The sequence below is a fragment of the Gadus chalcogrammus genome, chromosome 19 (assembly GCF_026213295.1).
Source record: "Gadus chalcogrammus isolate NIFS_2021 chromosome 19, NIFS_Gcha_1.0, whole genome shotgun sequence".
Lineage (NCBI taxonomy): Eukaryota > Metazoa > Chordata > Actinopteri > Gadiformes > Gadidae > Gadus > Gadus chalcogrammus.
This window is the reverse complement of record NC_079430.1, coordinates 6,932,997-6,951,077: the sequence shown is the minus strand read 5'-3', so window position 1 is coordinate 6,951,077 and position 18,081 is coordinate 6,932,997. Positions and strand designations below refer to the sequence as shown.

General features: G+C 46.5%; 1 protein-coding gene across 1 annotated transcript in view; it reads left to right on the top strand.

Annotated features, from left to right (window-relative positions):
• Nucleotides 1-18,081, top strand: part of cacna1bb (calcium channel, voltage-dependent, N type, alpha 1B subunit, b) — a 123,283-nt gene that overhangs the window by 98,714 nt on the left and 6,488 nt on the right. The window contains exons 38-49 of the mRNA XM_056578968.1: nucleotides 3,879-3,970; nucleotides 4,441-4,591; nucleotides 5,278-5,405; nucleotides 7,925-8,021; nucleotides 10,476-10,581; nucleotides 11,302-11,409; nucleotides 11,923-12,029; nucleotides 12,247-12,497; nucleotides 12,837-12,963; nucleotides 13,556-13,684; nucleotides 15,371-15,409; nucleotides 17,677-17,902. Of these exons, the coding sequence (XP_056434943.1) occupies nucleotides 3,879-3,970; nucleotides 4,441-4,591; nucleotides 5,278-5,405; nucleotides 7,925-8,021; nucleotides 10,476-10,581; nucleotides 11,302-11,409; nucleotides 11,923-12,029; nucleotides 12,247-12,497; nucleotides 12,837-12,963; nucleotides 13,556-13,684; nucleotides 15,371-15,409; nucleotides 17,677-17,902 (1,561 nt within the window). The remainder of the gene's footprint in view (nucleotides 1-3,878; nucleotides 3,971-4,440; nucleotides 4,592-5,277; nucleotides 5,406-7,924; nucleotides 8,022-10,475; nucleotides 10,582-11,301; nucleotides 11,410-11,922; nucleotides 12,030-12,246; nucleotides 12,498-12,836; nucleotides 12,964-13,555; nucleotides 13,685-15,370; nucleotides 15,410-17,676; nucleotides 17,903-18,081) is intronic.

Genomic DNA, 18,081 nt, shown 5'->3' with positions numbered 1-18,081 from the left:
TACAGTCCGTCCAGGGCTGCCCAACATTCCCCCTATAAAATAATAAGCAGAGAATCTCGCAGTGCCTCCTGAACATCTTTGTGAGCAACCGCACTGCAGACCCGCCTCCCCTCGGCTTATCAATGCAATCTACATCCCTCTCCACCACCGACACGCAAACACAGCCTCCATCTGGACCAGCTCATCCATAAGGTCTCCTCCACAGCCCAGCTCCTCACTGCCGTGTGTACACTGAGCGAGGCGTTGGATCAATGCTAATAGCATCCGCAGCTATAGGAGCCAATCCTTAAATCAGCATACACTCACACAAACAAGGCCTGCCTCTCAGAACGAGAACACAGGGAACAAGGCATTCTGGCGTTATTGTCATGTCTTCTGACTGCGAAGCTTCCTTCAAAAAGTGTGGCACAGTATGCCCCTTTATGACACGATGAATGGGAAATAAATAGACTGCATTTATACAGCGCTTCTCGAACTGGTTGCAGTTCAAGGCGCTTTACAATGTTTCCTCACCTTCACCCATTCTTAAACGCATTCTTGCACACATTCATACATCAACGGTGGTTTCAACAAAACACACACACGCACACACGCACACACATACAACCTACATTGATTAACCATTAATTAACATGAATTATTGTAGTAGTAAGCATTAACCAACAGTAACAAGCATTGACTGATAGTGTTCCTTTTTACTAATGGTGTCCATGTTAACTACGGTAATGGTGTTCATTTTCACTAATGTATTTATTTATACATTATATAATAGGGTAACTAACTAACTAACTTAACTTAACTCACTCAAGGCCAATTTCCACTGGAATCGGCACAGAAGCGGCACGGCAGCGAATCGCTCGCCGAAAATAATGGAAACCATTAAAGTGAACGTAGGCTATTCCACTGGATACGGCACCGGCACGGCACGGAACCGTCCCCAAACCGGCACTTCGTTTACGATACTTGCCTCTTCTATTTCTGAAAGTTGCCGGTTCGCTGCCGTGTCTCAGAACACGACTACAGCCAATCAGTTTGCCTTTGTGCATGAATATTCATGAGCTCACATCGATCCTTATGCAATTCTCTATCTATGGTATGGTATCGATAGCTAGTCAGTGGCAATGAAAGTCCGCGTCGATGCCTCGCAAGTCCAGTGTCGCGAGTGGACGTTGCCATGACATCTAGAAATCATAGGTCTACCGTATTTAATGGGTTATGTGTATGGTGGATTATAAGGTAGGCCTATGTATATATATATATATATTATAATATAGATGGTTTGAATGACTTGTGAATAATATTGTATGGATACTTATTATAATTATGCACGTCTTGAGCCATCTGTTGGAACGTGTCCGTGCCGCTTCCAGTGGGGATTGCAGTACGGAACACAGCCGCGTCGCTGCCGTGGCGCTTCCGATTTTGGAAATTGGCCAATTTTGGAAATTGGCCTTTAACCTTACCTCTTTGCTAATGCTATATAGTAAAGCTATTTACTGCAATCGTGTCATGTTAATTAATGGTTTATTAATGAACCATTATTCTAAAGTGTTACACACACTCCCAACTGTGATCTACTCCTTCCCCGACTACATAACCGTTAATATCTGTGATTGACAACAACATCAACAACACTGTGGCAAAGTGAGGTCACGTGGCAGACAGCGGATGACTGGGGGTCCGTGGGTGTGTGTTGACCCCGGGGGGAGGCTGCGTGTTGGTTGCCCAGTGGTGTTGCTCTGGTCTGGGGTGAGATGAATAATAGAGAGGGCCTGCAGGGCCCTTTAAAGCTGTCTCTATGGGTCAACTCCAGCATGGGGGGTTATTGATGCATGGACACAGACAGAGGAGGATGTTCTACCACTCTCTCTTTTCCTCTCTCTCTCTCTCTCTCTCTTTCTCTTTCTCTTTCTCTCTCTCTTTCTCTCTCTCTACTTCCCTCTCTCTCTCTCTCTCTCTCTCTCTCTCTCTCTCTCTCTCTCTCTCTCTCTCTCTCTCTCTCCTCTCTCTCTCTCTCTCTCTCTCTCTTCTCTTTCTCTTTCTCTTCTCTTTCTCTCTCTCTTTCTCTCTCTCTACTTCCCTCTCTCTCTCTCTCTCTCTCTCTCTACTTCCCTCTGTTTCTCTCTCTCTGATGAACTCTCTCTCTGTTGGTTGCTCCCTCCACCCACTCTCTCTCTGTCTCTATGTTCCTCTCTAAATCTCTTCTTCCCTCTCATCTCTCTCTCCTGCCCTCTGTCGCTCTCCCTCCGTTCCTCTCTTACTGTTCGTCTGTCTCCCTCTCTGTCACTCTCTTCCTTACTCCTTCTCTCTATCTATTCCTCACTCTCTTCTCTCTCACTTACAGTTGCACACACATCAACCAAACAGACCAACTTATCAGCAAACCAACAAACCCACACGGTTTATTCGCAAAGAAAAACATAGCATCAATCCACACACACACACACACACACACACACACACACACACACACACACACACACACACACACACACACACACACACACACACACACACACACACACACACTAGCACACAGTGTACCACCATGCCAACCGTTAATTGAATCTGGCACACGGTTGATTGACGACGGTGACTAACAGGTTTAGCGTGCTAGGTGATAGCTCCATAGTGGTGTTCCCTGTCTGTTGAGTCACATCTGTCCTGGTTGGTGGACACCAGTGACTAACAGGTTTAGCGTGCTAGGTGATAGCTCCATAGTGGTGTTCCCTTTCTGTCGAGTCACATCTGTCCTGGTTGGTGGACACCAGTGACTAACAGGTTTAGCGTGCTAGGTGATCCCGTTCTGTAGTGTAGCATCTGATCTGGTTGCTGGTGATGGTGACTAAGAGGATTAGTGTGCTAGGTGCTAGCCCCGTGGCGCAGATTCCTGTCTGGGGTATAGCATCTGACTCGCTGGTTGGAGGATGGGGATTAACAGGTTTAGAACGCTAGGTGCTATGTCCGTTGTGGGGTTCCCTGTCTGTGCTAGCCATGTAGCGATTTTCCCTCTCACGGTTTCTTCCCTCTGGATCTGGGGAGATCTTCTTTATAGTCATTAAGCTTGCTAAGGGTTAGGTCAGGCCGTTAAACGTGGGCATGCGAAGCCCTTTGAGACTAACTCTGCGTTTGTGTTCAGCTTGATTCACATGAAATGGACTTGACATGCATCGTATAGTTTGACCTTTTCTACTTCTTTTTTTTACTTCTCTGTTTGCTTCACTTTTTGCTGTTGTTGCTCTTGGTCTAAGGGTGCACTCACACTAGGCCATCTGGCCGTGGCCGTTGGCCGTTTTCATACCTAACCGTGCTCAACTGGCCCCATTGTTCTCTGGCCTGCACTCACACTAGGCCATCTGGCCGTGGCCTGGCCACGGTAGGCTCTTGTACATACGTCATCACGTCGTAACACGTCATCACCAAGGGTCCGCAGCATGGACCATAATAAAGTCTGCCGCCAGTCAGAGTTTTAACAACAATGGACAACAACACAGAGAACACAGTTCGCACTTTGCTGATTCTGAATAGCATCGTCTGCCCAAATGGCTAACAGACACTCGACTTCTCTATGGGACCAACGTGAACCAACAGTTGAACCACTTGACGCCATGTTTACCGTTTTATGGGAAAGAAGGCTCGTCGCCTTTATTATGTCCATGGTCGTCGCATGGACTAGCCGTGCGTGTGAGCGTGTCGGCTCATTAGCATCTGTACCGTAGCAGCACACCTCTCCCAAGTGGCCAAGTTGGCCTGGCCTGGCCAGACTGGCCACACTCACACTGGCAGATTTGAGCACGGTTAGGTGTGAAAACGGCCACGGCCAGATGGCCTAGTGTGAGTGCACCCTTAATCCCAGTCTCCTACTCTGCTGTCTCCAGGTGTTTGGGAACATAGAGCTGAACGAGGCCACCGCCATCCACTACAACAACAACTTCCAGACCTTCCTCCAGGCCTTGATCCTGCTGTTCAGGTCAGGAGGAAATCCTCTTTCACCAGGAGAGCCTTTTGAGATTCAAATCCCTTCTGCAATGGTGACATAATAAAACAGCCCACAAGTCACGTAAAGCTTCCAAAGATGACAACTAACACATTTCCACGTAACAGATGAGGGTAAAAAGTGAATCAGATTCATAGAGATGCATGAGGCCGATACTGAAAACATACAGGCTGTACTAACTGATTCATGGCCCTTGATGAAAGTTTTCAAAAATAAAGTTCCTTTATTTTGAGGTCAAGCATGTCCAAAATAATGAATAAAACATTTTTCCCTATCTCTATGTGTGCCAAAGTGTCTAAACCATCAGTCTAATCTGTCTTATCTTCTTAGATACACTGCACTGACACTTAATTCAAGACCAGCATGTATATTTTTGTGTCCACATTGTGTGTGTGTGTGTGTGTGTGTGTGTGTGTGTGTGTGTGTGTGTGTGTGTACGACAGGAGTGCGACGGGGGAGGCCTGGCACGAGATCATGCTGGCGTGTCTCAGTAACAAGCCGTGCGATAAACTCTCTGCCACCGTTGGACACGAGTGTGGAAGCGACTTCGCTTACTTCTATTTCGTCTCCTTCATCTTCCTCTGCTCCTTCCTGGTGAGTACACCCACGCACGCACGCACACACGCACGCACGCACACACACACACACACACTTCAATATTTTCTCCAGTAAGCATGTGCAAGTAGTGAACATGGAGCCCAAAGGCACAAATATACTCAGAACAAATGTCGCAATATGGCAGGTTTGCGAATACACCGATATTGGTCAACAACACCGCTCGAATGATTGCTTCCCTCGTCTCATCGCGACTTGCGTCAATACACCGCCAGCCCACACATCGCATCGACTGTGTTGTGTAACCTGTCGAAACCTCTGTGTTTGACAGCCATATGGCAGCTTCCATTTCCATTTGGTATGATTGTATCGGGGGGCCCTTAGCCCCTCCAACTGATGATGTTACGTGTGGATGGATGGATGGATGGATGGATGGATGGATGGATGGATGGATGGATGGATGGATGGATGGATGGATGGATGGATGGATGGATGGATGGATGGATGGAAATTATGGCACCCATTACACTCCTGAACATCCCTGGAATGAGGGATCCCCCACTCTGCGTTCCTCCTCAAGATTTCTTCCTTGCTAGTTTTTACTTGCCCTAGGGTAAGTGGGTGTTGTAAATATATGCCCTGTTAAGCCCTTTGAGACTGTACCCTTGATTCAGGGTTATACCATTTATTTCTGAATTAAATGTAATGATGTTGTGTCTCTCCAGATGCTGAACCTGTTTGTGGCGGTCATCATGGATAACTTTGAGTACCTCACCAGGGACGCCTCCATCCTGGGCCCCCACCACCTGGACGAGTTCATCCGCGTGTGGGCCGAGTACGACCCTGCAGCCTGGTGAGAGATGGTGACCTCTGATCTATGGCATCTGATTGGTCCGCTCGTTGCCCCTAGCGCCAGGATCACAGCAGCTGTGGGAGGACAGGGAGGTCAAGTGGAGCACAGGACGGTGTGTGTGTGTGTGTGTGTGTGTGTGTGTGTGTGTGTGTGTGTGTGTGTGTGTGTGTGTGTGTGTGTGTGTGTGTGTGTGTGTGTGTGTGTGTGTGTGTGTGTGTGTGTGTGTGTGTGCCAGAGTGTGTGTGTTAATCAGCGTGACTCAGAAATGTAAGACAGGTGACGGGTGTGATAGTACGAGGTTAGTGAGAGTAGTACGGTGTCGGAGGTGGGGGGGAATGACATCCATCCAGAGCCCAGGGGTTTTGGGGGTGTGGGGGACGAGACCCCCATGTCTCCCTGAGTGAGCTGCTAAACCCGGCGTTCCGCTAGGCGCCCTGATAAGCCTTCCCAAAGCTCTGCCTCTGCCTGTCACAGCGGAGGGGGGCTGTCTTTGATCACTGCGAAATACTGCTTTCTATTTCATGATATTTAATATATATATATATATCATTCTTATTAATAATCATATTATTATAATATTATAATGTCCTTTTTCAACATTCGCTTTTCTTACTTTCGCATGACATGACCATCCAAATATCCAATCCAGTATTTCTGTCCAGTATTCTGTTAGGTCCTTCCTATAAATGATTAAATCTGTCCTAATTTGTCAAATGTGTACAATATGCGAAAGTAAGAAAAAATGTGTTTCAGAGTATTTCTCTTTTTCTCCACAATTTGTTAAACTATTTGTGAATCACTTCAATGCAATGTTTTGTATAACAAGGTTGTTATTTCTACAGTAGTTCTACTCAAGTAATCCAGATCAACCTGAGTGAAGAGGTTATCAGGAGATGTGTTTCTGTGTGTGTGTGGTCTAAACACTTTAACCATGTCCCATTGCTTGCAGCGGAAGGATACGCTACATGGACATGTACAAATTGTTACGCTTTATCTCGCCCCCGCTGGGCTTGGGGAAGAAGTGCCCCACCAGGGTGGCCTACAAGGTTGGCAGCTCTCACACAGCCTCCCAGCTGAAGAGTCCCCAACCAAAACCACACGCCTTCCCCGGTCCAAAACATCAGCCGTCACTGGTCCAAAACAACCAAAAACAATCAGCAGCCTCTGATTGGTTCCAATTTGCCATGTGACGTCACTGACCAACTGTCAGTGTCGCAAAGGCCAGTCAGCTCTTTCGTTCTGCACCAATCAGAAACAGCCCGGGTTATGGGTGGTTTGGTTTTGTGTGTTTACTCTCTGCTCAACACAGCGCTGTGCTGAATCAGGGAATGTGAATGCTAGTGTGATGTTATGATGACCCCATGGCGGCCTCCGAGGACCACCCCCAAAGCCCCACGTGTGTGCACCCGGACCCGATCCAGCTACTAACCTTCCCTACTGTAGCACATCGCCATGGCTCAGCAAGGAAGGCAACGCCCCCTAGCCTGCTGCACAGAGAACCTGTGTGTGTGTGTGTGTGTGTGTGTGTGTGTGTGTGTGTGTGTGTGTGTGTGTGTGTGTGTGTGTGTGTGTGTGTGTGTGTGTGTGTGTGTGTGTGTGTGTGTGCGTGCGTGCGTGCGTGCGTGTGTGTGTGTGTGTGATTATCTGGCTATTACTCAACACTGTCCGCTCCTCCTATCCATAGTCAGGCATTAAACCATTAACGTGACTTAAGGAAATAATTGGACGTTAAAGGGATGTCTGTGTGTGTGTGTGTGTGTGTGTGTGTGTGTGTGTGGAGAGCGGCTTGTGTGCGGCGTTGTCTTCCTTCGGCGGTCGGCATGGCTACTGCCGCTGTTTCTCTGCATGTAGAAAGAGGAGCTCCTCCGCCACGCGGGTCCATCGGCCCCTCTCTAATAATGTTGACACCACAGGAGCCCTCCTCCACCCTCCTCCTCCTCCTCCATCCTCATCCTCCTCCTCCCCCCCTCCCTCCTCCTCCTCCACCCTCCTCCTCCATCCTCATCCTCTTCCACCTCCCCCCCTCCCTCCTCTTCCTCCACCCTCCTCCTCCTCCTCCCCCCCTCCCTCCTCCTCCACCCTCCTCCCCCTCCCTCCTCCTCCTCCACCCTCCTCCTCCCCCCCCTCCCTCCTCCTCCACCCTTCTCCCACCTGCATCCAGCCGTTATCTTCAAGGAAACATCTGGAAGATAACCAACCTTAGCATTCCTGGGTCCATGCAACTCCAGCTGGGATGAGCCCCCCCTAACCCCCCTCCCCTCCTCCACCACCACCCACAAAATCCTGGAGACCTGACTAACATGGATTCTGTGTTTTTCCCTCGTTTTACTTTTTTTTTTTTTTATGCTCAATATGTATTACTCGTTGTTGTCATATCTCTTTCTTTTAGTTATGTTGGAACTTTAGCTCCATAACTTTTTTTTTGTACCCCCCCCCCCGCTCCATTCCCTTACCTGGGAATCCTGCATCCTCCTCTCCATCCCCCGTTTCCATGGCGATCCCCACTACCCCCCGGGCAGTGGTCGCATGCCCTACCGTGACATGTTCGAGATGCTTCGAGACATGTCCCCCCCGCTGGGCCTGGGCAAGAAATGTCCGGCCCGCGTCGCATACAAGGTAGAACCCTCCTCCTCTTCCTCATCTTCCTCCTCCTCCTCTTCCACCTCCTCCTCCGCCTCCTCGTCTTTCCCTTAACGGTGCTCTGGTTTGCCAAGAGTTCCCATCACTGCTTCGCTCTGTCTCCGTCTCATTCCCTGGATCCTCTCGATTCTCTGGGCTTGTGTTTAGTCTGTCGCGCTCTAGTTCTTCATGTCGGCTGGTTGTCTATCCGTCTCATCTTTCTTCGATTTTCGCGGGCACGCTATTGTCTGTTTTCTGCGTCCATGCGGAGTGGATAGTACGTTGCGCCTCACTGCTGCACGCTAATCTATTCGTTATATAGGAGCCGTGGTTGTCCATTTATATTTATATTTTACATTTAGGCCATTTAGCAGACACTTTTATCCAAAGCGATAAGTACATTTGTCAGAAAAAAGAGAAACAACAATATATTGCTGTCGGTACAGTAAAGAGTATTTGCCAAGTGCTGGGCTAGTTCAAAGTTTCCAAAGTCCAAAGAGACTTTCAGAAAGGCACTGAAGAGCCGGTCGGGATAAGGGCTCTTTGCTCTAAAGATGCAGGTAGGCCCAGTGTACATTGGGGGTATCCCAACCCAGGATCTTTCGGCTCAGTGTTTACTCACTCAGCATGAACTCAGTCCACTCCTTGTCCTGAACGCGTACATTTCAGCAGAGCCTCCACCAGCCATGTCAGATCAGTGTCTGCGTGTGTGACAGCTGCTTCCTCTCATAACACGCCTCTCCCACGCCTTGGCGTTTGCCACTGGTGCACGTTTTTGTGCGCACGCAGGGCTGACCGCATGAATCACGGCTAACGTGCACAGCCTTGCCCCAGTTAAAGAGGTTTTCTCTTGAAGTTCCCGTTCAGGGGCCGGGGACATGATCCGTCTAGGTTGCCCTGCTTGGGAAGAGAAGTACCTGAGGAGATACATATAGGCTATAACAGTATATCAAATGTACCAGCGTAGTACCCACTCAGAGTTTGTATCGCTTTATGAAACAGCCGGCCTGTTACACATCCCACACTCCCACACCCATAGCTTACTTATCCTGTCACTCCCCTGTCAAAACTGGGCCTTTATATTCCCCCCGAAAAGATGCATCTGCCAGTCATTCTTCTCTGCATCACTTCACTACGTTTGTGTGCACTGCATGGCTTAAGGAAATCCTATAGTGTATCTCTATGAAAATACTGCAGATCTACAATGACATTATTACATTACTTCAAGGAAAATACTGCAGCATCTCTATCAAAATACTAGAGGATCTCTATAGAAATACTACAGTATCTCGATAAAAATACTACGGTATTTCTGTATGAGAAAAATAGTTCCTCAACGGAAGAATATCAGCAACTCAATGAAAATACAAAATTCTACAGAATTGATGTGAAAATAGCTGCAGGATTTCCAGGATAATGCTACAGTATTTAAATGTTTACTTCCATGTCTGTCTGCGTTTCCGGTTCGCATTCCCCTGCATGCTTTCATCCATCTTGTTCGCCAGTATACATTGATGATAATCCTAACCTGTGTGCATATGTTCATTTTGATATCTGTCATGCGGTCACAGTTCATATATTTGTATTCCTCCGTTCTGTACGTTGGTATAGTACCCATGCTGTCTAGGTATTGGGTACTTCACTAAATTACAAAACTACTAGTACTTATATAATACTTTTGTTTTGAAAAATAAAATTATCCAAATGCCCACCCGGGATACCAATACACAATATATTTAAAATGCTATTATGATCTGTTCATAAATGTCCTCATTCAGGAGGGCTGAGTACAGCAAGAATTGATTGGGGTCTAGTGTATCAATTTGGCTTTGGTGGAAATCTGTGAAGCTAACTCCATAAACCTAACTAACTAAACCCAACTAGTCATGAAGGCACTCATCACCTCGCTCACCATCGCCTCATACAGTACTGCTCAGCTCTTGATCAGCTGATCAATATTAACATAACTGGTCAGCTGATCAATATTAATATTAACTATGAAACTAACTTAAACTAACTAGTCCTGGTCCTTGATGAGTCATCGATCAGTGATACGTCCCCCCATCACCTGATATCTGGCCCTGGTCCTTGATGAGTCATTGATCAGTGATATGTCCCCCCATCACCTGATATCTAGTCCTGGTCCTTGATGAGTCATTGATCAGTGATATGTCCCCCCATCACCTGATATCTAGTCCTGGTCCTTGATGAGTCATCGATCAGTGATACGTCCCCCCCCCCTCACCATCACCTGATATCTAGTCCTGGTCCTTGATGAGTCATCGATCAGTGATACGTCCCCCCCCCCTCACCTTCACCTGATATCATGCCCTGGTCCTTGATGAGTCATTGATCAGTGATACGTCCCCCCCCCCACCATCAACTGATATCTAGTCCTGGTCCTTGATGAATCAATGATCAGTGATGCGTGGCCCCCTCCTCTCCCCCTAGCGTCTGGTGAGGATGAACATGCCCATCGCCGAGGACAACACGGTGCACTTCACCTCCACGCTCATGGGGCTGATCCGCACCGCTCTGGAGATCAAGCTGGCGTCTGGTGAGGAGAACTACAACACCCACAATCCCCTCACACGTTGGGAGACTAATGGGATGTGAAATCAATGTGAGGACGGGAGTGGTGTACAAATGAGACATGGCGATTAAACTACAAGACCCACAATTCCATGCCCGTGTTTTGTGGATTGATGGGGTGTGACATCGATGTGAGGGGACAGGGTCATGGTGCAGATGGAATTGAAGATGAACCACAAGACACACGATTTCATGCTCATTCTTTATGGATTGATGGGGTGTGACAGTTCTGCGATATAGGGGAAGAACATATGGCCTGAACGAAAAACTTCAAAACCCGTAATTCCCCTCCTCTTACCTATTGCATCATTTAGGTATTAAAAGGGTTTTTGTGACTCTGATTATTTTGTAAGATAAACTTCATTACTTGGGAGTCAGGGTTAGGTGCATCTTGCTCACTGATGCCTACAGGTAGACTGTGGATGTCGAATAAGCCACTAGACTATTTCTTAATTGTAATTGTTGTCAAAGATACTCTTGGTCTCATGCCTGTATTTACGAAGTTGGAGTTTAAAATCCTATCAACTGGCAGATTTTGTACTTGGGAATAACTTATTTTGAATCCTTCAGATGTAAATCAGACCCACCCGGCTAGCGTTCAGATCCAAGATGGCCACTTGGTGAATGCGGTCCATTCTCGTGATCCAGATTTGAGCTGACTTCTAGCTGGCTCCTCTCTCCCCAGGGGTCCTGGCCCAGCGCCTGTGCGACGCTGATCTGAAGCGAGAGATCAACCGCGTGTGGCCCAGCCTTTCCCAGAAGACCGCTGACCTACTGGTCACTCCACACAAGCGTGAGACGCTGCATGCTGCTGCTGGTGGCCTCCTAGTACCTCTGCATGGATATACTGTCCTTTTTTAAAGATCTAGTGTGATGCCACGCCTGTTTCCTTTATCTTTTTATCTGTGTGTGTGTGTGTGTGTGTGTGTGTATGCGTGTTTGTGACAGTTGTGTTTGGTGTGTGTTTGTGTGTGTGCAGCCGCGTATTTATTGTTGTGTGTCTGTCTTTTTTAATCTGTGTGTGTGTAGTTATGTGTGATTGTGTTTGTATGCGTGTATGTGTGAGAGTGTGTGTGTAATTTCATTTCTTAGGGATCCTACTTGCTGTTTTGCTCAATTGAAATCAATTGCTCACATTTTGCAAGCTGATGTTTACATGTGCTTCACTCTCTGTAAATTTCTTGAAAATGTGTGTTGTGGAATATGAAGAAAGAATAGCAAAACTCCATCATTGCTCCGACACTCCTCTGCTGCCACCTTCTGGTCCTGTTGAAGCACTACATTATCTTTATCTTCTCCCTTGCAGATAATGAGCTGACAGTAGGAAAGGTCTACGCTGCACTGATGATCTTTGACTATTATAAACTGAATCGAGCCAAGAAACTTGCGCAGCATCTAAATCTTGGACCTCCGGTACAGAATATATTTCATTATTTACCCCCTATATTGATGGACTTATTTATTGTTCTACCTTATGAAAGTATTCACTTTTCACTCAATTTCAATTTAGATTCTCTTAATTTCTCTTCTCACACTGTGGTATAACCTAGCCCCCCTCCCCCTGATCCTAAAAATGTTAATCATTGATACGTTGGTGGTACGTGATCGTTTGTGTTATTCTCCCACTCAGGGTAAAATGGGGAACCTGTTCCGACCCATGCTGCCCCTGACCCACATGGCAGTCAAAGCACCAACCCCTAGTGCCAAACCACTCCCGCCCAAGACCCAGCCCCCCCCGGACCCCCACCCTGAAGTCCCGCCCCCTACTACCACCACCCCCACTACCGTCACCACCGCCAACACCCCCACTACCGTCACCACCGCCAACAGCGCCACCAGCGCCAACACCGTCACCGGCTCCCTGGCCAATAGGGAGGCATTGTGAGACGGGCTCCATTGGTTTTCTTTTAGTGTCCTTAAATCTAGGAAAAACACATCCTGTCTCGAAGGAACCACACTGTTGTAGTTAATGATAATTAATAATAACTAATTAATTCAATCTATATTGTAAACTAATAAAATAGTATTAGGATTGTATAAACTTATAAAACTGTTTTCTGTACTAATATATCTAAATATATCGACCACATATACAATGTTTGCAGAAAAGTTTAAGATTGGCCTTGGTCTGTGGTGATACACATATTATAAGGCTCCTCAGTGATTCTGTGTGTGTGTGTGTGTGTGTGTGTGTGTGCGTGTGCGTGTGTGTGTTTGCAGACTAAGCCAGAGAAGTGCCATAAAGCATTCACAGTCCGGGGACGTATCGCAGACCGCACACCGGCCTGGCAGACGCATCTTAAGGAGGGGACAGTCAGAAGACGTGTCGTACTCTGCCGAACCTCAGGTATATACTCTACTGAACCTCAGGTACATACTCTACTGAACCTCAGGTACATACTCTACTGAACCTCAGGTATATACTCTACTGAAACTCAGGTATATACTCTACTGAACCTCAGGTACATACTCTACTGAACCTCAGGTATATACTCTACTGAACCTCAGGTATAAACTCTACTGAACCTCAGGTACATACTCTACTGAACCTCAGGTACATACTCTACTGAACCTCAGGTATATACTCTACTGAACCTCAGGTATATACTCTACTGAACCTCAGGTATATACTCTACTGAACCTCAGGTACATACTCTACTGAACCTCAGGTATATACTCTACTGAACCTCAGGTACATACTCTACTGAACCTCAGGTACATACTCTACTGAACCTCAGGTATAAACTCTACTGAACCTCAGGTACATACTCTACTGAACCTCAGGTACATACTCTACTGAACCTCAGGTACATACTCTACTGAACCTCAGGTACATACTCTACCAAATATCAGGTATATACTCTAATAAAGCCCAGGTATATTATCTACCAAACACAGACACGTCATCAATTATTTTTTTTGGGTTGCTGTGTCCGCAGGAATTGGTGGAAATGAGGAGAGTGGAGGTCCTGTCAGATGAAAATGAGGAAGATGACGATGACGATGGATTTCCCCAGGAGGGCCACACCAGAGCTGCCTCCATGCCAAGGCTCAATGCTGAGCACTACGTAAGGCCCCTCTGCCCTGCCTGTCCTGTCTCTTGGCCCCCGTACTGTCTCCATAGGTTCAGAGGTCTCCCGCCAGGTTCCACAGGATCAATATCAGCTCATGAAAGAAAAAAGTGGTACAGTTTATCTGGTTTGCAGTATTGCGAAATAAGATCATATATTTTTTCACGTAGGCATCGTCCTAGGACAAACACAGGGATGCTAATTACACCAATTATGGACCACCTCGGCATAAAAAGAGCAGGGCCATAGTTAGTGTTATGAGCAACACCTGTGTTTGTCCTACGATCACACTTCTGTGAAAATGGTCTATTCATCCTCCGCAAAAAACTATCTCTATTTCTAAACATATAGATAAAATGTTGAAGAAACACCTGAATAAATACATTACTTTACAAACTCTAGGTCTAGTAAAACGTGTTAATATACCTGTTCACCACAACAATGTATGTGTATCCACACCTGTGTTTGTTTACCTGTGTATATATTGTAAAGGGTCTTTACAAAGGCTGGTTTGAGGACCCCCTGGCACTCCTCAGAGGAGGGGGAAGGTGAGCCAGGAGGAAGGGACAGACAGTCCGCTGGGCTTCAGAGAGCCGGAGGGGGAGAGAGGAGAGTAGGGGAGGAGGAGACAAGGAGAGGAGACAAGGAGAGGAAAGAAGGAGAGGAGAGTAGGCTGTGTCCAATCTGCCGCCCGAGAGCCAAGGCAGACCAGCTGTCTGTCAACTGGCATCAGCTCATTGAGGTGACCTCTGAACTCTCCAGGTAGAGGTAACCGTGACAACCGAGGCAATGTTGACTAGAGGCTTGGCTGACGATAAGTCCTTGTTCCACCCACTCTGTTGGTTTTTATCGGTTCAGTTACACAAGCATTACAAAAGAAGTACATGCAAATGAGTCCGTAGTTTGGATGCATTGTTTTGTTTATTTATTTATATTTATATTATTATAATATAATAAATTATATGGCATGTTCACGTACATATCTTACACTCTTAAACCCATTTAAATCCCTTGTTTAATTTTCTTGACTAATCCATCTCTTTCAAAAAAGGTAAATCAAACAAATGTGATTGTTGAGTTGTTCTTCAGGCTGCTGTGAAGGCCAGTTAAGTTGCAAATAATTCCACCATAACGGATTCATGTCGTTTTCCAGGTATTGCTTTGCAGCAGCAATAGATTTCTTATATGTCATTTTGATAATAATCCGTTTTTTCTCCTGTTATCTGTTCTTTGAGTGTTATGTTTGTTATGTATTATATCTGTGGGGTGGATCTACTCCAATGCTGTATCTCTCGCTATCATGTCTTCAGTCTCTTCGCTTGTGTCACTGTTCTCACAAGACAAGCAATTCAAGCGCTGCTAGTCTGTACTATAGTGTACCTCGCTGTCTGTACGTCTATGCTGCTGCCTGTCCTGCTGTATGTCTTTGTGTCCTGCTGTCTCTCTGTCTGTCTATCCAACTGTCTGTCTGTCTGTCTGTCCACCCTGTCCATTATGACACAAGCATCCTTGCACTTTTTTGTTGAACATTTATTTCCCTCCAACTTTATTATTTACCCCTAAAAAAGAAAGCTCTCCCTCTCTCTCTGACTGCTGTCTCCTGTCCTCGCTCTCTCATTTGAGATCTCATGGCTAATGTTGTTCCCGCCCCCTCCCCCTCCTCCTGTGTGTGCTGTCTGACAGCGGAACCACCCTCGCCACGCCCCCGGGAAGCACCTGGCAGTATGTACCACCTGTTGTACCGCCTCCCTCCCTCTCTCTCTCCCTCTCTCTCTCTCTCGTGCTCTCTTTGTCTCCCTATCTGTTGTTCTCTCCCACTCCCTGTCTGTCTCTCTCTCTGTCTCTGTCTCTGTCTCTGTCTCTGTCTCTCTCTCTCTCTCTCTCTCTCTCTCTCTCTCTCTCTCTCTCTCTCTCTCTCTCTCTCTCTCTCTCTCTCTCTCTCTCTCTCTGTCTCTGTCTCTCTCTCTTCAACTGTATGTGTATATCTTCCTATTGCTCTCCGACTCAATCTATCTTTTACTCTCCCACTCTCCATCTTTATCTCTCTCTCCCTTTCTGTCTCTTTCACTATGTGTGTCTCTCTCGCTCTGTCTTTTGTCCTGTCACTCTCTCTCTCCCTCTCTGGCTCTCTAGCTCTCTCTCTCTCCCACACTGTGTGTATTGTCTCGTTCCATCCATTCGTGTGGGCCTCTGTGTGGTTCGTTCACCGCGGTGAGAAATCCTGTCCCTTGCCATAATCACGGACAAAGTGACCCTCTATCACTATCGCTCTATCACAGTTTGAGATTAGAAACACGCCAGCACAGTAAACACGACGCAACACTCCCACTGAGATTTAAAGTGCAACTTTTGTGACATCACAAGAACGGGTAGGATTTTGAAATGGCCTATAATGGCTAATCAACATCATACCGGGTGTTAAGTAGGGGCCCTTTAACTCTATCCAGAGCACTTTGTCCGGTTTTTGACCATCGAGTACAGTACTGCTCTTTCTTAATGTGTTTATGTGTTTAATGGTTATTGTTGTTGTTGGTTGTTGACGTAGTAGTGTATCAGTTTTGTTTGTGGATGGAATAGTTGTGATGGTAGGGCGGAAACAGTGCCATATCTGTTCTGCTCTGGTGATGTTGTTCTTGTAAATTGCAAAAAACGACACCTTTTCAAGTTTAAATAAGTATTCAGTCAGTAGCTAATTTTACAAGTTATAATGGAAAAGTAGCTACTTCTCCTTTGGATTATAAGATTCTAAAGATATTATGCAAAAAAAGTTACTGAGTATAATTAATAGGCTATTCAGTGAATAGCTTGTTAATGTTTTTTTGCAGTAAATGCTTGGGTGTGTTTAATTCTAAATTGTAGTGAGTAGTGGTTGACAGTAGCAGTATTTTAACTAAATATAATATAACATGTGGTATGTTATGTAGTACATACTGAAGCATAGGTGACAATCAAACCCACAATACTTTTTATCTTTCTCTGCTACCCTAGCTGAAGTCATCCATTTCACTAGAAATAAACAAGTTCTACTAGCCCTAGTGTAGCTACACTAGCTACACTAGTTACCATTTAATGTTACTAGCTAAGTCTAGTAGCATTAGATTCTGTAGTGTAAGGCTTAAGCCATCTACTTGCATGTAAGCTAGTTTAAGGCCAGTAGAGGGGGCAGTTAGCCAACAGCTGTTTTTGTTCTTTATCACATAGGGTTATGCTGAGCATACTGTGAACTATCACATAAGAATTTGGTGGGCCAGAGAAAGTGTTGATAGCATAGCACATTTAATGCTCACTGTTGACATCAATTTAATTTAATTGTTATCTCCGGCATCAAAGTGGTTTCAAAACTTCAAATAACTTTGAGTACTTTGAGTTATTTAAGCTTAAAAAAAAGGGGGAAAGTTGTAAGAATGTGCAATAGGGAGGAATTGTTTTAAGCCTGTCAACACCCCACCTATTCTTCCTGGCTCAGACAGCGTATTCTCTAGCTAGGTTTTGTGTGTGTTGTGTTCAACACGGTGCACTAAAGGGCCCGTCTTTAACCTACCAGCCTAAACAGCGGATCTATCCGTCACTCATCTCCGTAGACATCTTCACTTGTGACGTCACAAAAAGGTTGATTTTGAAACTCATAATGGCTAATCAACATAACACCTGGTTGTAAAATAGGGGCCCTTTAAAGACCAATCCCAGGTAAGTATCTACTTTAACAGCACAGAAGTGCTCCATCACCAGCTCCGTAAAACCATTTCAACGTCTCAATGTCTGGAGAGGGAGCAGGTGAAACGCCGGTTTCAAGCCCAAAGTTTGGTGTGTGTGTGTGTGTGTGTGTGTTTCTTCCTAGTGTGTCGTGAGTAGCTTGGTGATCTAGTAGTAGTGCGTCGTAGATTTGGGGTAACGTTTGTCCCTGGCTCATCTCGTCTATCCCCCTTTCTCACACTATGTTCTTCTCTCCCCGGCGCCGCTGCTCTTACGTCTCCCACCCCTCCGTACAGCCCATCGTGGATCTCAGTCCCATCAGGCGTTCGGCGTCCTCCCTGAACCCCCAGCGCCCCCTGGAGGTCAACCTGGGGGAGTACGCCCTGGACGCCACCCTCCAGTCCCAGGACAGGGCTCCCCAGCACCACCACCACCACCGCTGCCACCGCCGCCGCGACAAAGACCGGAAGCAGAAGTCCCTGGACATGGGCGCCACGGAGCGGTCGCCGGACACCCCCACCGGTGAGGGCCCCCCGGGGCCGAACGCAGTGAATATAAGGTCCTCCACAGACAGCGGACAGAGGCTCCGTCCAAACTAAAGGAATCGCAGCGCTGCCAGTCTTGATATAAAAGAATCAACTCAACTCACCTTCACTCATAAATGAGGACTTCAATCTAGGTTTCTCTGTACATTGAAATCC